This window comes from Chenopodium quinoa, unplaced genomic scaffold (assembly GCF_001683475.1).
Source record: "Chenopodium quinoa cultivar QQ74 unplaced genomic scaffold, ASM168347v1, whole genome shotgun sequence".
In the NCBI taxonomy this organism is placed as follows: Eukaryota; Viridiplantae; Streptophyta; class Magnoliopsida; order Caryophyllales; family Amaranthaceae; genus Chenopodium; species Chenopodium quinoa.
The window spans coordinates 5,502,141-5,524,249 of NW_018744878.1; the positions used below are offsets into that span (position 1 = coordinate 5,502,141).

General features: G+C 30.8%; 2 protein-coding genes and 1 pseudogene across 2 annotated transcripts; 1 reads left to right on the plus strand and 2 right to left on the minus strand.

Moving 5' to 3' along the window:
- The first annotated feature begins 3,629 nt into the window (after positions 1-3,629).
- LOC110705334 lies at positions 3,630-5,901 on the plus strand. The gene is made up of 5 exons (XM_021883166.1): positions 3,630-3,879; positions 3,986-4,035; positions 4,211-4,358; positions 4,963-5,033; positions 5,172-5,901. The coding sequence occupies exons 1-5, from the start codon at positions 3,783-3,785 to the stop codon at positions 5,370-5,372; spliced, it is 567 nt and encodes a 188-aa protein (XP_021738858.1). The 5' UTR covers positions 3,630-3,782; the 3' UTR covers positions 5,373-5,901.
- An 851-nt stretch (positions 5,902-6,752) lies between these two features.
- On the minus strand, positions 6,753-11,903 carry LOC110705274 (annotated as a pseudogene).
- A 1,403-nt stretch (positions 11,904-13,306) lies between these two features.
- On the minus strand, positions 13,307-21,722 carry LOC110705335 (GDSL esterase/lipase 7-like). The gene is made up of 5 exons (XM_021883168.1): positions 21,468-21,722; positions 20,980-21,101; positions 14,808-15,053; positions 14,040-14,292; positions 13,307-13,669 (listed from the first exon to the last, which is right to left on the minus strand). The coding sequence occupies exons 1-5, from the start codon at positions 21,706-21,708 to the stop codon at positions 13,455-13,457; spliced, it is 1,077 nt and encodes a 358-aa protein (XP_021738860.1). The 5' UTR covers positions 21,709-21,722; the 3' UTR covers positions 13,307-13,454.
- Between the last annotated feature and the right edge of the window lie 387 nt (positions 21,723-22,109).

The window sequence follows — 22,109 nt, forward strand, 5'->3', positions numbered from 1 at the left end:
ATTTTTAAATAATTCTTCTTACGTATATTTATTTTATGTGTATCTAATATTTTTTTTGTAATTAGAGGGAAACGAGTTCAAATTAAGCTTTGGAATAAAGTTTTTACTGAGTATACAAAACAGAAAAACCAACTCAATGATTTCACTAAACCTTTTGCTAATATAATAACTAAAGAGAAAAAACCACCAAACAACCTAAAACTATGAAGACAAAGCTTTAAAACTGGTAGTTATTTAGCTTCTAATCGTCATTTAGGGGTTTATTTGGTCAAATTTGACCATAACATCATTGACGATTTTGACACGGGTTGACTTGGTGGTCGGAGAAGACAGATAGAAGTTTTGTGGTGGCCGAAGAAGAGAGACAAGAGTTTCGTGGTGGTCGGAGAAGTTTGGTAGCGGTGCACGGAATCCGGAGGGACCAGTGGTGGTGGTGGTTGTTGGTGAAGTTTGAGGGAGGAGAGAGAAAGATGAATAAGGGAATGTCTGGAAGATTTTTTTTTTCTTTTGATCGTTGAATTGGTGATTGAATGGTGGTAGTTGGGGGAGGTTGATTTAGTTTGAGGTTAATTGATTTATGTTTGTAATTTAATCAAGTCTCATTTAGTCTTTTAATTTTGATTTGGAAACTATAAGAAAGGGTAATATAATAATATCATACAAAAAAATTTACTAAAGGAAAGTTTTTGCATTGGTTTGTTGCACTTAAAGTGTAGCATCCGTTACAGAGGTTGGAGGTAGTATATTTTTTTAAAGAAGAAAAGGGTAGCTTTTTCATTTACAAGTATGTATTTAAGTTGGAACATATAATTTAAAATTAGGGATAAATTTATTACCATTAATTTTTTAGTGTGTTACTGCCGATAATTCTTAATTGATGTAGAAGGAAATATGGATTGGATTAGGATTAGCTATACTTTAATACATGTGCAAGTACTTGGAACATATACTGGTGGTACTAAAGAAATAGTTAGAGTCAAATAAACCTATTTAATTTTTAATTAATTATTTTGTCGGATTAAAACACGAGAGCATATTTTTAAGTAAATTAATTAAAATAATCAATACAAGTGTATCCTTAAAAAAAATCCAAACAAATTAATAATAAAAATAATAATACAAAATAATAATTGTAATAATAATAATATTACAAAAAATAATAAAAAAAATATATATAAACTAACCCGTGCATCGCACGGGCTTCACACCTAGTATATATAAATAAAGTAGGCATTTTTCGGGAGCATTTGACGCGCCACATAAGAAAAGGTATTATTTTGACCAATGAAAAAATAGATTAATAATTTATTTTAGAATTAAAAAATTTACTCGCCACCTAAGCAAAAGTGACGAATAGGATTTAAGAATTTTGACACATAGGTATTGAATAATTAAAATTTAAATTACTTTTAATAACCAATAATTATCTTTTCTAAATATAAAAAAAAAAAACTAAGTTAAAAGTTTAATTTTACGAATAGAGAATAATTAAAATTTAAATTAAAAAAAAACTAAGTAATATCTTTTTACACATATGGATGCAAATTTTTGATGGAAAATTCTACGTATCTTTAATCCCTCCCTAACAAATATTATAAAAGTTCGATTTTAATAATGTACTCATCAAGACGAATAAAACTAAATCTTATATGATTGATTTCCCATAATTTTTAATAGTTAACCGATTATAAATGAGACTAACATTTTAAACAGAACGAGTATATTAAATAAATGCATAGGCAAAAGACTTATTTTGATCAATAAAAAACGAGATTTGTCATTTCTTTTTTTGAATTAAAAATTTATATTGTCACATAAGCAAATTAGTGAATAAGGTTTGGAATTTTAAATTCAAGCGTCACGTAAAATAAATAAAACAACAAAATATAACTTTAGTGTTAAAATTAAAATTATCTTATGATATTAGGAATTTTATCCATACATCTAATGAATGATCTTCATAAATATACAAAATTTTTAATTAAATAGAATGATATACTAGAATTGTGCATCGCACGGGCTTACATCTAGTTATATTTTAAAGTAAATATACTACTACGCGTCTACGCGTACGTACAACCCAAAGAAAGCATCCAAGGAATGTCTAATTTGTCTCGACATTGACATGTACTCGTATTTTAAATAGATCAATGAAGAATAATTAGTCTTCAAATCTTTAGAAATCATGATAATTATATTTGGCCTAATATAAATACAGATCTCGTAAGAATGTCAATTAGCTTAATTAGTTAAAGTATTGTAGAACGGAGTTATAGATCGGGATAAAATTCCGTCTATATCACTAGTACCCTTAAACCTCTCTGTACATCAAAAGAACACTTTGTACTATTGATCAAGAATTCAAGATTGTGGACTATCATACATGGACGTTTTATTTGATGCAGAAGGTCGGTCCAAAATGTATGTAATGAATGTACGTGTTAACTATGTATTTCATCTAACTACTATAAAATATATTTCAGAAAATTACAGCTTTGAGTGGAATCTCTGACTAAAAAAGCTTTAGCAAGGGCTTTGACCTTATTAATATCTTATCATTGAATTGCTAAATATGGTTAGTTGATCATCATATAAAATTACTAATATAGTATGTGTAACAGCTTGAAAGCTGCATTGCCTATTTTTTTCCATTTTGTTTTGTTCGTTTCCTTAATAAGAGGGGTAAGAGCGAGGGGAGGGTTGTTAATCGAAGGGTTTTGGAGTTATATTTTTGTCGGTGTTTATAGTATCTTAATAATAGATCAGTTTATATTAATTTTAAACGTCAGAATACATTGATTATTTAGGATAACTAATTTGAGAAATCTACTAAGATATGTTGTTATAAACTTTTTATACTACTCCGTACGAAGATTATTTGAGTCAATAATTTAAGACAAAGGGAATTTTCCTCGTTATGTATAACCTTATTTCGAATTACAAATCACAAAAAACCTAGCTATAAGATTTTTCATGTCCTATTGCAAAATTTAAAACTTCCTTGTGGTAAATGCCTTGCCCATTTACTGATTACCATGCACAGTTTAAGCCACATTATTGTCTTAGATTTTTCCTTAACAATTGTTTGTGATACAAAGTACAATTATAGTGTATGTAACAATATGTATCACTTACACCATTTGTCGAAAAAAATAATCACGTTGATAATGTACTTTAACCAGCAATATGATGTATGAAGTACATTCTCGAATATGGACACAAGTGACTAATTATTTTTCTGGATAATCATAGAAGTGCATCTATATCATCTTATAGTACAGCAGTAAATCAGCCTCTTTCAGTCCATGTTGCATGCAAACGATTATCTGTCAAAACCATCCATAAACATAATATTTAATTATGATAATAATATTCAAATTAAACCACATAAAACAACATATTACATAATACAAATGGCCTGACATTGGTTTATATATTTATGTTTTTACTCTAATGTTTACTTTGTAGCTAATTTAACTAGCGAATCTTCATATATCATATGACCGCATTCAACTTTAGAATATAAACAATTAATTAATTCTGCATTTTTCTTGATTTAATTTTTAAGTTTCCCAATGCTTTGTCTGTACGAACAACTTATATTCTAATAATCTTTAGGACTTAGGAACCCTAGCTTTGACTTGAGTATCTCTTCAAACTAACTAGCTAGCTCTATAAAATCTTACTCTGAGCTTTTTTATGCCTCTTCTCTTTTTTTCTTTTTTTTTTTTCCTAAATCATCAAAACTAAAAAAGAAAAAAAAAAATTGTGTAGAAAGAAAAATGAGAAAATTGGTTTCCTTAAGATTGACTAGCTTAATTTTGGCTGTTTTTCTTCTTATGCATGCTCTAAGAAATTCCTTAGCTCATGCTCATCAAGGTGATTTTTTTACATATTTTATTTTCTCTTAATCAATTATTGGAGTAATCATATATTATCCTAAAAGAATGAGATTTAACAATGTTCTTCCTTTTCTTTCATGTAGCTAAGGTATCGAATGCCCTATCGAGGCAAAATCATGTATTTGCAAGAAAGGTATGCTATTTTTCCAATCACTTATCTAATTAAATAATTGAATTCATAGAGATATATCACTATTTACCTCTTTTTAATTTGAATTTCTTTTAATTAATTAAAATCTTTGTATTTATTTTAATTAGTAGCACCAATATTAATTGTTCCATATACTCATAGACAAAGTTTTGTGTAGGAACTTGTTGATGCTAATAAACATGTCGAAAAGGCAAGAAAAGGTGGTATGGTAGGAGGAAGGAAAATGATGATTACTCACCATGAAGTTCAAGAGGATGATCATCATATGGTGACAATGAAGAAGAATCAAACTCCGGTGTTCTCAGGTGCTCCTAAAGTTAATGATACGAATGATTTTGGAGTAAAAGGGGATCTTGATATGAATTATAAAGTTAATGATCATACTACTACAAGTGGTTATAGCTCTATGAAGTTGAATGAAGCATTTAGTGCAACTGATTATCACGGTCCTCGGTCACACCCTTCTAAGCATCACTAAGTTTATTTTTAACCTATGATTGAGTTGTATGTATAGTAGATTGATCTATCTTGGTATAAATAGATCAAAATTTTGTTGTGTATAGTCTATTGAATCTCCTATTTAAACCTTAAACTAATGAAATAGTTTATTTAGGGATCTAGGTTATTCTAGCTAACCTATATGTCAAAGGTTGTTTCCAAGAGTTAGGAAATTATAGTTAAATGGCTATATATGCATGTATATGAACCCCTATGTATGAATGAAGTTCCTTTTTTCGCTATATACTCCGCCTATTATAATTTGTGGCATTGATTTTAGATTTGCAAGCAACCAATTTAATTGTTTATAATTAATTAGCAATTAATTTAAGAAAATTATGATTTTCATGGTTTATTTAATTTAATTCCTTGGCTTGATAGTATTATCTACAACTTTTTTTTGGAATGCAGGAAATGATCAAGAGAGAAATGCTTTGAAGATCAACTCTTCTTTGAAATTTCATGATAAATCACACAATAAGGTATTTATACATTATTCATTATATTATCATATATTGGGGTATATAAAATTGTAATTTTCAAATTCATTGATAATAATAATCTTTGACATGGTCTAATAATTTAAGCATTCCAATTCTTCTTTGCAACATGATTAATAGTTGGAGAAGAAGGCAACACAAAGCAACACCAACAAGGCAAAAACTACTCAAGATTACGATACAAAAGCTAAAAAAGATGATGAATCAAAGAGACTCTTAGACGTGACTAAAGAGATTATGAAGCTAATGCATAGAGATTACCGAGGAAGGGGAAGACCTAAGAGAAGGCCACCCATTAACAACCATAATCCCAGACACTAAAACAAAATTAGCTCTTAATTAACCTCAGTTAGGGTTTAAGGTTCACAATTTTGACCCTTTGTAGTTAGTGAACCTTTAATCCTCACTGAGTATATATTATAGTCCTGTATTATTTGCCTTTTTTTGCGGCTTGCTGTTCAACTTATTTTCTAGTTAATTTAGATTAATGTATTAGTCTATAGAAGGAACATAGTATAGGTCCTGGTCTTACATGACATATATAGCAGCACAGTTTTTTTTTTTTTTTTTTTGCTAGGATTTTGTACAATATATATGCTCAACTTCTTCCTATATGTATCAAGTTTAGCCGAATTAAATAATACGAGTATATGTGTTACTTAGATGGTATTGAGATAAATATATGCTCCTTTCGCCTCTTAATGAATGCCTCAGCTTGTTTGCTTATGGGACGTAATTATTACAGGAATTGAGTTGAATGATGCAAGGTATTTTGAAGGGTAATACTTCTATATAGGCTTGCTATAAGTCTAGTTTACTAAATGTAGAAAGTGACCTATCATTAATCTTAGAGAAAACATCAAGATGTTTCCTTGCGTTAACCAGGGGCCTACCTTTGCTCATTTCACTTACAACAATTCTAGATTCGATGTACACAATCATTAATAGGTAGGGTTAAAGTTAACATAAATGGGCATATGAAAATAATCAAGTACATGAAGTATAAAGTAAACTACAAATGGACATATGAATAAATAAATATTTTTAGGGGTAAAAAAGTCATCACACTATTCATAAAAGTTGTTTTGAACTTTTTATATAGGTTGAATATAAAAAGTGAATACAAGTCAAATAAAAAAGGAAAATTTGCAAAATGCAGCCATTTAAAGTTCGTATTTTGCAAATTGCAGCCATTTAAATAAAAAATTGCAAATTACAGCCCAAAAGTTCATATAAATTGTAAATTGTAGCCCGATTCAACTTTTTCATCGGTTTACAAGTTGAAAAATCTTCGATTAAGGTTTTAGGGGCCATTTTAGTTCTTAGGGGACCGAATTGAGCTCGGAATTAGCAAAAAAAATAACGCAAGTATCTCGTTTTTCGAAACAAAAATGTATCGATTTGTGGGAAACTGTAAATATGAGACACTTACGTTATTTTTTTGCTAATTCCGAGCTCAATTCGGGTCCCTATGGACTAAAATGACCCCTAAAACCCTAACCGAAGATTTTTCAACATGTAAACCGATGAAAAAATTGAATCAGGCTGCAATTTACAATTTATACGAACTTTTGGGCTGCAATTTGGAAAAAAAAATTGAAATGGCTGCAATTTGCAAAATACGGACTTTAAATGGCTGCAATTTGCAAATTTTCCAATAAAAAAAATGTCAAAGATTTAGATATAGTATAAACTGCAAGTACAAATCTTTTATTGAACTTTTTTTAAAAAGTAAAATACATTGCTGTTTCATTTAAGCACTTTTTGAATTATGCTGCACTATGAAGAGATGCAGTGTTAGTTTGCGCTTGAACAAGTTGGTGGATATTATTAGGAACACATATATCAGAGCCATTGAAGCAAGCAGAGGCCAAGATATTGTGGCTAGCTTGAGTAGGATGTGCACCATCCCAAAATAAGTATTTTTCAGGGTTTGCACATGGTCTCATATTTGCATAGCATGCTAGATGGCCCAATATTTCTCCAGTTACGCAACACGAATGGCTAACGTTGCTCATACCTAAACACATTCATTTAATAAAATTAAATCAGACATAGACACTATATTATAGATCAGATAATGTACATAAAATTTTAAAATTACACATTGACATGAATCTAACAAAATTTACATACCATAATACCTAGGATTTTTAAAGATGTCATTAGTGAGATTATATAATCTCCCAAGAGTGTAGAGGGAATCTGGATATGTTGAACCCAAATCTTCGAGCATGGGAGCAAGACGGTCATTGAACATTGTTGCATTCATATTTTTACCCTCATCACACCAAGCCTCATCGTAACCACCGGGTCTACGATATACTGGTAGACATCCAAGGGGACCCACCTCGAGCACTACTACTTTTTTGGCTCCCAATTCATGTAGGATCTGCAAATATTGTCCAAAGAATTGAATAACAATACTTTCTCCGTTCTTTTATTATTGCACCATAAGGGTTTGACACAAATTTTTTGATAGTGGAAAAAAGAATGAGAAAGGTAGAAATACCAAGTTGCCCATGTGATTGTATGCACAAAATAAAAGTAAGGGTTGAAAAGCAAGGGTATATTAGGTATTTATAATGTGAACACATAAATTTCTTTTCCTAAAATGGATATGGTGCAATAAATGTGAAACTTCCTTAAAAGATAAGTGGTGCAATATTAAAAAAAAAACGGATGAAGTATAAGATTTTTTATTAAATAGTTGCATCATATGTTTAATTTTTTTCCCTCATGCATATATTGACTATATAGGACATAAGCCCCATCATAGTTATATTGGATTTTATTTGATTCGTCTCAATGTATAAAATATTCAATTGTTATATTTTTCATTAATGAGCAACAAACGATATTTATGGTCAAATGTGTTATTGATTTATATAGCTTTGAGTTACCTTCAACTTCTCTGATAAACTATCGATAAGGGCTTGGGAAAATTCTTCAGGAGAGTATTCTGGGCTCAGCCCACTAATATAGTTGAGGAGATAATCGTTGCTTCCGGCCCAAATGAGGAATATAGAGTTGCCCAAGTATTGAGATAGCTCTGTCGGGCTTTCGAATGTCAACTCATTTTTAATTGTTTTCTGGAATAGCTCTAATTGTCCATCCAAATTCAAACAACCCTGCATTTGCAATTACCAATATTAAATATTACAAATCATTTAAATATATAAATTCATATTTGCACAAAATAATAAATAAATACTCCGTAAATAAATATATAATGAAATTTAGTGTCCTTTAATACTTCAAAATTAAAATGTCATTACATACCAAACCAGTCCCAGTTTTTGGCAATATCCCACATCCTGCTGATGCGTAGGTGTAACCTGTTTTTGACCTGGGTATTTGTTAAGATAGAATATATCTTAATATATGATAAGTATAATTAAGATAGAATATATCTTAATATATGATAGGAAAGTAGATATATATTGTGATCTTGTTAATATTATCTTGTGAGGAAGATTATTCCCCAAGGCATACACTTGTATAAATATTTGTTACATGTTGAATGAGAAGATTGAGAATTTGTGCCTAATTTGACATGGTATCAAGAGCCAATTCTAAAAAAACCCTAAATAATTTTTTTTTTTTTTTTGTGAGATCAAATTGTGAAATATGAGTGAAAAACCTCCGATTGACTTACTGTATTACCTAGGGTCGAGTGATAGTCCCGGTAATGTGATCACGCCAATTCAATTGCATGGTGAGAATTATGAAGAATGGTCACAAGCTATTCGAAGAGCTTTGATGGCCAAGCGGAAATTTGGTTTCGTAGATGGAACCATTACCAAACCGGCTGAGCCTAATTCAAAGGTGGAAGATTGGATTAACGTGCAATCTATGTTGATCTCATGGATCACTAATACCCTTGATCCGAAGGTGTGATCGACAATTGGTGATTATGATGATGCGAATGTTCTTTGGATGAATTTAAAGAACAGGTTCTGTGTAGTCAGTGGTACTCGTGTGTGCCAATTGAAGACATCTCTTGGTGAATGCAAGCAGAGTTCGACCGAGTCGGTGGCCGATTATTTTGGCAGACTCATAAAGGTGTGGAAGGAGCTTCTCACTTTTATGCGTGTACTTAAGTGTGCGTGTGGGAAGTGCTCCTGTAATATTGTGGCACATGTGGAGGAGATTAGAGACGAAGACTATCTTCATTATTTTCTAATCGGGTTAGATGATCATTATGCATCAATCCGGGCTCATCTTCTTGCGCAAACACCTCTTCCTTCAGTGGACATGGTTTATCAAAATGTTGTGATGACCGAACGACTCCGTGATGGTGCGTCCAAAGACAATAAGGACACAGTGAGTGCGTTTAGGTTGGATGCAAAGTCGAAGCAAAAATATGCTGATAAAAGTGATAAATTTTGTACTCACTACAATAGAGAAGGACATGACGAGGAGGGTTGTTTTCAGATTCATGGCTACCCCGAATGGTGAGGTGATAGGGGTCGTGGTGGACGTGGCCCTGGGCATGGTGGCGGCCATGGTGGGGGACTTGGCAGTGGCGGGCGTGGGTCACGCAGCAACAGTAGTGGCTCGGAAAATGCTACTTCGCAGTCCTCTGTTCGTGCAAATAAAGTTGCTGGAGGATCTAATGGTGGACAACAATCGAAGAATGCTTCGGGTGATGATGCAGCAAGTTTGGTGGGCGTGAATGCAGCACAAATTTAACAAATTTTGGATATATTAAATCCAAAAAATAGACAATTGCATGGTAAGACCAATACTATATACCCTGGATTGTAGACACAGGGGCATCAAATCACGTGACATGTGAGTTTTCGATGCTTAGAGATGTGAAGCGAGTTCAAAATTGTCCCGTAGGCTTGCCGGATGGAAAGTCGGCAAATGCAGATCAATTGGGAACAGTGATATTGCCGGGAGGATTACGCCTTGATAATTTTACATACGTGCCTCAATTAACTTGCAATTTAATATTTGTAACTCAATTGAGTGATGAGTCTAAATATGTGATGCAATTTACTAACAAAATTTGTGTGATACAGGACCAACAGACGAGGAGGGTGATTGGTGTGGCTGAATATGAAGATGGACTGTACCTTTTTCGTGGTGTTCCTCAAGTGAAGGTGCTAGCAGTGGATGGAGAGTCTTCGTTTGATTTATGGCATCAACGGATGGGTCACCCTTCAGAGACAGTGTTGAAGATGATTCCAATTGTGAGTAGTTCTTCTAGGAGAAATAATAATAAAGCATGTGATGTTTGTCCTCGTGCTAAACAATCTAGATGTAGTTTTCCCGTTAGTGAGAATAATGCAAGTCGTATTTTTGAACTTATTCATATAGATTTGTGGGGTTCGTATAAAACACCTTCTACTTGTGGTGCACATTATTTTTTTAACCATAATTGATGATTTTTCTAGAGGAGTTTGGATTTATTTATTGAAAAATAAAACCGATGTTGAAAAAATGTTCTTGAATATTATGGCTATGATTAAACGACAATTTAATCAAGAGGTTAAAATTGTTAGGAGTGATAATGGAACGGAGTTTAACTCCTTGCGTGATTATTTTTGTACAAGTGGCATAATATTTGAGACATTGTGTGTGGGAACACCATAACAAAATGGGAGAGTTGAGAGAAAACATCAACATATTTTAAATGTGGCTAGAGCGCTGAGATTTCAAGGTAATTTGCTTATAAAATTTTGGGGAGAGTGTGTTTTATCGGCTTTGAAATAAAACCTTTGCTTGGAAATAAAACCCCCTTTGCTTGGAAAGTGGCATTCGAGATCTCCATGCTCCAACTTGAGGGGGGATGTTAAAATAGAATATATCTTAATATATGATAAGTATAGTTAAGATAGAATATATCTTAATATATGATAGGAAAGTAGATATATATTGTGATCTTGTTAATATTATCTTGTGAGGAAGATTATTCCCCAAGGCATACACTTGTATAAATATTTGTTACACGTTGAATGAGAAGATTGAGAATTTGTGCCTAATTTGACAGTATTTTACGATAAGTTCGTGGGTTCGGCAATCCCAAATAGCCAGCTACACTTAAAAAAAAAAACATACGAAGTATTAATGTTATGTACGCCCAATGACATAATGTACCAAATTCTTAGTATGGTACCACATAAGGTAGAATGATAGATCGAGTATAATGTTGATATAAGATTTTTTTATTTATTTTATTTTATTTTTGAGGAAGTCAATATAAGTTGTGTTCTTGTGTACACTCATCGAACACAAAGTACGGTGAAGTTTGTCATTTGTCAAGGTAATGTAGAATTGTAGATTATTATTATTTTTTATAGAGGTGTAAACATTTCTGTATAAATCAAAGTCAACTTATTTATACTGTACTTATCTACGTATAATTATGGACTATCTGGTTAACTTAGTCATACGAAATACTCCGTATATAATTCAATCATATATACACCAACAAAATATCGACTCATTTAGTCATTTGGTAGTTTTCTAGCCTCACATCCTAGAGGTTTGAGGTTTGAATTTCGTGATTGTTGAAATTTAGTCACCAGGGTTCTCCATCCTTATCATAAAATAAAAACTATCTTATGTATATAAAATATTCAAAAGTATGCAAAAAAATCAAATACCTATAAAATCCGCGATAGTTTTGCCATCGGAGAATCTTCCGGTAATAAGGCCGTTTGGAAAGTTGACACTGTAAGGCGGGTAATTAGCCCTAGCAACCCAGGAATAGAAGTTGTTATTCCCAGCATCAGTTAATGAATCTCCAAAGACAAATAAGGCAGAAGCAAGAGGTTGTGAACTACATTCACTTTAGAAAATAGGGGAGAAAATCAACAAGGAAAGAATTAAGGCTATCATTTTTCTTAAAATATTATTTAACTATAAGTAATTAGTAAAGAACAAGAAATAGAAGTGAGGAATTGATAAATTGATGGGTACTTTCACTTAAGAATTTTAGTCCTTTATATAGAGCAAAAATGCAATTAAATTAATCAAGTGTAGCTTGCATTACTAGCAACCTTTATATTTTTTATTAGTAGTATAATACATAATCTGATTTCGATGATACTTTCATTTAATTTCAATAAATGTTCAGTATAAAAAATATATCTGATAATCCATGCTTGATATATTATATTTTGGGTTTACCTTTTCAATTAATTTTTAATTCAATTGGTGAGCACTGACCTAGCAGTCTAGCACTATTTTTATTAAAATGAACTTATTTGTGAATTTATCTAAATAAAAGGGATTGAATTTTCCATGATCCATCTGATTTTATTTTATATGAGCTTATTATTGCTAATTCTTTCGAATATCTAACAAGAAATCGTGGAAAATGACATGACTATGTCGTATTTAGAACACGGTCATACCACATGACAAATTAAAGTAGAGACTATCAATGCATATACTTGTGAGTTGTGATTGTGAGCACGTTGGAGATTATATTAATCCTTCATAGAATCTTATATAGGATAAACACTAGCGAATAGCGATCATCCATAAATAATGTCAAGTCATATATACGAGTATGTAAATTTACTTTTGGTGTGTGTTGCATATACGAAATATATGGAGTATATATCAAGTTGACCACGAATAGGATTTATAGTACAATACATATATAGTACTCGTATTTATATTAAACAAGCTAAGGTTTGATACTTTGATGCATGTACTCCGTAGTTGATCGAATTCACTTTAAAACATTGATGTCTTAAGGTCATAATTTCCCAATTATAGAATTTCTTACTTTTTCTCCTCACTTTAAGAAATCGTCAATTGCTAATAACTAGATGGAAAAAGATATATGCAGCCCTATAAGAAGCTAAAAATGGAAAGAATTGACAATTAATAAACATTTATTACACCGATTTACTCGTGAATTGTCGATAAATTCCCAACTTAATACTAAAATATAAAGTATATTAAATGCTTATATGCAGCCCTAAGCATTGAGTAAGGTTTAGAGTTACTCCATCCTTAGCTAGTTAGAATCTTCTGTATCATTAATAAAGAGTACAGGAGATGAAGTGGTTGGAAAATGTTACATTCCACTTTCCAAGGGATTATTGTAATAGTTTTGCATTCATGAAATCATCAGTCCACATAATTACATGTCTTTTAATTTAAATGCAAATTCAGATTGAATTGTCGATTGCTGACTTTGGAGTAGTGAGTATCTTAATTACTCCGTATGTATATTATTTTTTTAATATTAAGATGGTTTCTTCGAAATAAATTAAATAATGGATCTTGTGAGATTGTATTGTAAAACTCATCAGTTTTGAATATCAATGCATTGAAGTACATACGTACAAGTATTTGTTATAGTTTCGCTCTATAGACCAGATAAATAAGTTCAGAAGTTAAAGATCGATATACAAAAAAGAATTGTTGGTATGTCTACACTTGAACGAGTTGCTGGATATTGAGGGGAAGACAAACGGAGGAACCATTGATACATTGAGAAGCAATGAGAGAGTTGACAGCTTCAGTAGGATGACTACTGTCCCAAAAGAAATGTTTGTTTGGATTTGGGCATGCTTCTAGTAACGGGATGCATGTTAATGTGCCATTTTCCCACGTTGTACAACATGGATTTTTACTATCTCTTAACCCTGCAAAATATGTGTCATATCCCACGCAATTCAATAAATTATACAATATGTTAGGAAAGGGAAAAAATATAGGTATAAAATGTACTAAAAACAACATATTTCAAGGGATGAATTTTAAGGGTCTGTTCACATTTACTGAACAAACTGAGCTGAACCGAATTGAAATGAACTAAGCTGAGCTGAAATGAATACTTTATGAGAGAGGGAAATTAGGAGCTGTATTGAACTGATTGAAAGTGAACTGAGCTCAACTGATTGGGCTGAATTGAACTGAAGTCAATATGAACAGGCCCTAAGTTAAGGGATAGAGCGAGTATTTAAATTGCATAGTATTAAAGCAAATTTATTAGAATATAGGTAGCATACGTACCATGATTACCGGGGTTGATAATAGCATCATAACCAAGCGAATTTGCACGTCCAAGTATGAAATGAGAATGCTCAAGAGTGGAACTCAATTTCTTCAACATCATATCTAGCTCAGTGTTGAAATTTATTACTATTTGATTTACATTTTCATCACATCTTCCATTGGGCTTGAAACGCTTAATCATAGATTCAAGGCAACCAATTGGTCCGACCTCTAACACTACCACCTTTCTAGCTCCTAATTCGTATAATATCTGCATCAAAACAATAGAAACTTTTAATTTATTTTGAAAAACTCAAATCTAAAATTTTTATATAAAGAAGCTATATCAAAAGAACAAGACCTTAGTAGTTTCACGTTTTTACATCGTATACAGACCTCATATTTTGATACATCTATCCCAACCCAAGACTTTGCTAATTTTAATATTCTAAATATCGCAAACACAATTTAAATGTTCTTATAAGTTAAGAGTGCATATCCTATAAATTTCTTTTTTAGTACCTCCATTTCATATTAGTTGCAATTTTGGAATATTTTATATTGCAATTTTGAAATATTTTATATCTCACAAATAATACTCCAAAGTTGCAACTAATATGCAACGGAGGTAGTATGTGTTATATTTGTATGTGTTAGATTTGTATATATATTGTACGAGCAGCTATATAAAAATTTCATATATTAATACTTTATAAAAGTTTCATATATTAATACTTTATTTTTGTTTCGGGATAAGTTATATAAAATAATAATTGTGATGATCACCTGTAATTTTTGCGATAATGAATCAACGAGAAGTTGTGTAAATTCTTGAGGATTATAAAGTTTCCTTGTTTCAGAAGACTTGCCAAAGTAGTTGCCGAGGAAATCATTACTGCCCATGGAGACCATGAATATGGACTTAGCCAAGTGTTGGGAAACCTGAGTTGGGTTTTCCAATTTTGATGATAAATGTTTCCTCACCGTCCTTTCAAACAACTTTATTTGACTATCTAAATCCAAGCATATCCCCTGAAAAATATGTGTTTTGTATTAGTATATGTTAACTTAAATAATAAACCTACAAAGTACAACATACTCCAGTATATTTGTAATTAATAAAGAAGCTGTTCCATTAAAATGGAAATATTTTGTCAATAAATCTATTTTAAAAAAATTTGTATACATTACTTACATTAATCCACACATATATTTATAAGGCAAATTTTTATATGTGGCTGGCCACATGGTGTGGTTAGTCCGTTTCATATAACGGACTCCGTTATACCAAACGGGTCCGTTATTTTAAATTAAAAAAAATAAAATAAAAGGTGTCTTTTTTTTCATTTTATTACATCAAAAGGTTCTTCTTTCCCAAAGTTTTCTCATTTTCTCTGTTTCCATTTTCTCTCTCCTCAAACTATTCTTCTTCCATTTTCTCTCTCCTCAAATTCTTCTCCTCAAATTCTCTCTCCTCTAAATTGTTCTTTTTGTTGTTAATGACTAAAATCAAGATAATTTTCCCCAAGGAAAAGAAAGGATCGACATATACGCTGAACTCTCCTACTTCTGATATAAATCAAACCCTAATTTTAGTAATTTTTCGATTTTCCTGTCATCTATGCTCTGCAATTTGAACAAGTATCGTGAGATTGTTTTTGGTGGTGTGAAAGAATTCGTGAGTAGAAATCAAGCAATTTATGAAGAATTACTAGAGAATGAAAAGAAAAAAAAAGGCAGATGAAATGGAGGCTGCTAAAAAGATGCTGGAGGAGCTTGCTAATGTAGAAGATACAACAATAGTTTCTTTTTTCATTATGTAGGGATTACATTTTTAAAATTACAGTGTACTTGTTTTAGGGGTTACTCGTTGGTTTTATAGGGAGGGGTTACTTGTTGATTTTACAAGGGTTATTTGTAAAGTTTTAGGGGGTTATTACTTGTTACTCGTAGTTTATTAGGAGTTACTTGTTTGTTTTACAGAATTTGTTGTTAAGTTAGAGGGGTTACTTGTTAATTTTTGTTAAGTTTCAGGTGTTACTTGTTAGTTTTATAGGGGTTACTTGTTATTTTTAAGAGTTACTTGTTAATTTTTGTTAGAGTTACTTGTTTATTTTAGTGGTTACTTGTTAGTTTAAGAGGGGTTACTTGTTAATTTTTGTTAGGGTTACTTGTTTATTTTAGGGGTTACTTGTTAGTTTAACAGGGGTTACTTGTTAATTTTATAGGGGTTACTTGTTAATTTTTGTTATGGTTACTTGTATATTTTAGGGGTTACTTGTTAATTTTTGTTAGGGTTACTTGTTTATTTTAGGGGTTACTTGTTAGTTTAACAGGGGTTACTTGTTAATTTTATAGGGGTTACTTGTTTATTTTAGGGGTTACTTGTTAATTTTTGTTATGGTTACTTGTTAGTTTTACAGGGGTTACTTGTTAGTTTAACAGGGGTTACATGTTAATTTTACAGGGTTACTTGTTAATTTCTTCAATTTCATTGTATCTGTTTTCATCTTCCACATCCAATACCTGATTACTGGTTTGGATTTCAAGATTCATAAAAGAATCTTCAATTTGTTCGATCTCTAATGATTTTTGTGAATCAGGTAATTTTTCGAATTCTTCTGCCATTGTTATTCTTTAATTTCTGGAAGAAAAATTGTGTGAGGTTTCGCTCAATTTTCGCATTCGTTCCTCGTAAATGAGTTGTTATGGGTTTTAAGGTTTAGAAATTTGCGCATGTTTTGTAGAGCAATTTTGTTCAGCGCTTGTTTCCTAATCCCGTTATACGCGCGTCGTTCTCCGTTATTTTGCTGATTTGGAAGCAGGCCACACGGTGTGGCCTGCTGCACCAAAAAGGCGCCGTTTATAATGATCGAATTCTTAAATTTTAGAATATCTAGAATAGTACAAATCAATATTATTCGGAGTATGTATGAATGTAGTACTCGGTAATACCATACCCATTATTATATCTAGACAATTAGATACGGAGTAAAATTTATTTTGACAAATTTTTTTGAACAATCTTTTCCAATTAATAAATGGATCTCAAGTGACAAATTTTTTGAACAATTGATTAGCATGTTTCATTCTGAAATTTATGTTCCAACATGAAGTAAAAAATACTCCTACTATAATTAGGAAAATTTGCAAATTGCAGCCATTTAAATTCATATTTTGCAAATTGCAGCCATTTAATTTTTTTTTTGCAAATTGCAACCCAAAAATTCGTATAAATTGTAAATTGCAGCCCGATTCAATTTTTTCATCGGTTTACATGTTGAAAAATCTTCGGCTAAGGTTTTAGGGGTCATTTTAGCCCTTTGGGGCCCAAATTGAGCTCGAAATTAGCAAAAAAATAACGTAAGTGTCTCATATTTACAGTTTCCCACAAATCGATACACTTTTGCTACGCAAAACGAGATACTTGCGTTATTTTTTTGCTAATTCCAAGCTCAATTCGGATCCCTAAGCGCTAAAATGGCCCCTAAAACCTTAATCGAAGATTTTTCAACTTGTAAACCGATGAAAAAGTTAAATCGGGCTGCAATTTACAATTTATATGAACTTTTGTGCTGCATACAATTTATATGAACTTTTGGGCTGCAATTTGCAAAAAAAAATTTAAATGGCTGCAATTTGCAAAATACGGACTTTAAATGGATGCAATTTGCAAATTTTCCATATAATTATTGAAAAATGCATTAAAAAACAAGGTCACGAAGCAACATTTGGTAACTTGACTAACAGGAGTACGAGTACAAGAGAAATTCAGTAAATTATTATGAACTCATCGAATTTATATGCGGTTGGTAGTACCAAAATTTCAAAAAAGTCGTAAATTATAACCTAGCCAAAAACAAATAAAAATGTCATCCGTGTTCGTTTTGATCCAATCTAAGGGTAAAAAGAGCAAACAATACTCTTTGGTATGGATGATTATGTAACTATTCTTAAAATAACTATTGTACTTCCTCCATTTCATAATGTTAATCCCATATGTAATCATCAAATAAAATAAAAAAAGAAGAATATTTGGAATATAGCATTAAAGTACAAAATATTTCATAATTAGTTTACCTTATTTAAGTTTTTTGAATTTTTTTTAGGAAAGCATAAGTCATAATGCATAATTCAAGGTAGTAGAGTCATGTCATTAATCCACAACCAATTAACTCCAAAAAAAATAAGTTAAAAATGGAACATATTCAATATGGTTATATCTTTTTTAAACACCCAAAATAGTACAATATATGAGACTAATATTATGAAGAATACTAATTTTTTATTAGTTGATTTTTATTTATATATTAATATCAAAATTAATTGCTACGTATAATCATTTATCAAATTTTCAAATTTCATTTAATAACTTAGAAATAATTTATGAATATTATTTTTATAACTTTCCTAATTAATCAACAAAATTCAGGTATTATTATCACTGAAATTAAAAAAAATAATTCATTATAAAATTAATCATGAAAAATGTAAAAAATAAAATAAAATTATTAACAAGAATAAACATTTATAATTGATTTTGATATAAAATGTAAGTTAAAAACCAGCCAATAAAAAATTAGTATAATGGTACTCATTTTAAGACGAAATGTATATCATAGAACTATCACTTAAGTGTGAGGGATACCCAGTCAATTCCTCAGATAAACAAAATTTGTTTATCTGGGGGTATAATTGTCTTTTTAAGTAGTAGTGGAGGGGAATATGCGTCTTTTCATGTACTAGTTGAGGGGTACATGTGTAATTTTCTCACCAAACAGTAAAAGCAAAAAGCAAACAGTAATTGGACAGCTCACCAAAAGTACTGAACAAATAACCCTGATTTTTCAATATATTTACAAAAATGTCATCAGATTAACAAAAATTCATTTATCTGAAGATTAACTTGTATTTTCCCCTTAAGTGTGCACCATATATATACTCAAGTTAATAACTTGAAACAGTGTATAGTACATGAAGGATAATGTTTTGAAATTAAACTACTACTCCGCAAAGCAACATGATTGCTACAAGCACAATATAAGGAGTAGTTTTATTTGGTCAATCTTCTATTACTCATATCATAAGTTGGTCAAGTGGGTAGACCTCATTGTATCAATGAAAATATATTTGAATTTGAGTATAATGTTGATTGAAAAGATCATCAATGGAATTTCATCACATGCATGCCGTCAAAATCGGGATTATTCTTGATTGTTTGCCGGTATGTTGCACGAGTGCTTTGACAATAGTTGACAACTTGACACTACGTACATAAGGGACACATTATTATTATTATTATTATTATTATTACTATTATTATTATTATTATTATTAAACGGATTTTTCATTATATATTTCTGAGTTTTTTATTTATTAATCATATATCCATGACTCTTTTAGAATATATCATATACCCTCGAGTAATCATAAAAAATACACAATATATCCTTGTTGACTAATAATTGTTAATTTTGTCAATTATTAGGGTTAATTATGACCCGAAATCACCCTAAATACATTCTCCTACATCTGAAATCCCCCACATTTTTTTCCCACCCCAATTTTAATTTTCATCCTCAAAATTGATCACATGGATATGAATTTGGAGATTTGGAGTGGTTTCAAGGATTGGACAAAGAAGATGAGTGGTTTGGGGATGGAGGGAGAGGTTTAAGGTGGTGTTAATGCATGCATAATTAATAAAATTTCACTCATCTTGCTGTCAATCAGTCATTAGGGGTGTATGGGAATTTGTGTAACAGTTCAAGGGTATATGGTGATTTTTGAAAATTTTTATGGTATATGGTGAATAAACAAAAAATTTAAGGGTATATGGTGAAAAAACCGTATTATTTAATATTAATGGAAGTGATAATCTTAAGAAGTACGAGTAGTTGAACTAGTTGAAGACCTGAATTAATTAGAAAAATAAAGCTCTTCTTCTATACGAATAATTTTGTACCATAGCTTTAAGTAGGCAAAAGGATTGAAATACTCCGTAACTAATTAATTTACTAATCAACTTTTTTTATTTTTTTAATAAAGACAATAAAATAAACGGTGTAAATTAATTAAGAGTTAAAATAGACGGTGTCAAATACAAGAATTATGTTGTGGCTTTACAATGTGTGGTTCCTACAGGCGTTGGTACCTTGCATCGTACAACCGTTTCGCGAAAAGAACATATTATACACATGTAAAGAACATACTGTTGTAATGAAAAGAACATACTATTAAAAAGTAATGAAAACATATCTAAAGTAAAAGAACATATTTATATTAAAAAAGAGTGAAAAGAACATATGTTCATGTTCTTTAATTGTCAGTGTAATGTACTTTTATTTGTGATATAATGTTAATTACTTATTGTGAAATGTTCTTTAATTTTTTTTTAAATTATGGTGAATATACATAAACCATGTTCATTACATAATATTTTCATGTTCTTTATAAATATTAGGGATGTTCTTTAGATGTATAAAAAAAATAAAATTGGATGTTCTTTACAAAACAGTTATATGTTCTTTACAAAACAGATTTATGTTCTTTAAAAAACTGCTACATGTTCTTTTCGCGTTTTTTTGCCTGTACCTTGCTAGGTACAGGCGACTGTACCTTAAAATTTTCAGTGGCTTTAAAGTTTAATGTAGTCCATGAATCTTTCCATTAAATTAACGTGCATGCATTAACTAAGTTTAATCCGTGGTTATCAATATGAGACCGTCTCTTGCCGTTTTATGTACGTGCAACGTGCATGAATGAGATTACGAGAGCAATAGTAAGTGTATGTACTATGTAGACAATGCATATAATTATGGAAAATGGAAATAAAAATTGAAAAATTATTTTCCTTCTAAACATTTTGCATCAAATCAAACCGAATCTAAGAGTAATAAGCTAATTAATTGAGAGTCTGAGAGCATTATGTAAAAAATGAAATGCACGGATATCTTACTATATCTTTTCCAGTTTCGGATAAAATGCCACAAGCACCAGATGCATAATTATAACCTGTAAGTGAATTTGTCCGGAATGGCTTTATGTAGGGTGGTGAGAATGGCAGTCCAAGATACTCAGCTACAATAAAAATAAAAATAAATTATTAACTTATTAATAGATCAGACAAGAAACTTGTACGCGTACCAAATCTAAAATTGGAGCATGAGCAACGATGATAAAATCATTGACAATCATACGTGTAAAAGATAATAAAACATGCATAGACTAAAAAACATGAACAAATAACTCTAGCATTATTATAGAAATATAGAATTACATACATACAAGTAATTTACAATTATACATACTTCGACATTAAAATTGGACACAAATTAAAGAGTATGAACACCAAGTATTTGTTGATCCATTGCATGTATGTATAAAATAGGAAAATGATCATTAAATCTATTTCGAGGGAGCACAAATAATACCATATATACGTACCTATAAAATCGACGAGGAGTTTGCCATTGTTGAATCTTCCGGTAGGGCCTTTGGGGAAATCTTGACCATAAGGAAGGTAGTTTGCTTTGGCCAAAGTAGGCAACCAATTGTTATTTCCACCATCAAATAATGAATCTCCAAAAACATACAAAGCCGGTACTAGAGGTGTTGAAGTACAATAATTACACCACAAAAATTGTGACAAAAGCAACACAAAGCAAATATGTTTTGCTTGCACCATTTTTTTTTGGGGGGGGAAAAAACTCTCGTACCTAAGAAGAAGAAAGGTATGTAGTAGCTAACTAAATAACATAAATTAAGTACATTATTAATTAAAGAAATTATTGTATATATTAATGTAGGAAAGTCAATGTTTAGTTTAATAATTATGGTGTATAATTGTATATACATCAATCATATAGTCCATTATGAAAATAATAAAGCTGAGTTTGTTGAAGGATGACATGCAAGCAAGTCATATATACACCAGATCAATTCAAGTTAGGAAAATTAAAATTATTTGAGTCAATACTTTTCTTATTAATATAAGTATAGGGAAAATACAAGTTAATCTGCCAAATAAACGAATTTTTGTCAATCTGATGACATTTTTGTAAATATATTGAAAAAGCAGAGTCATTT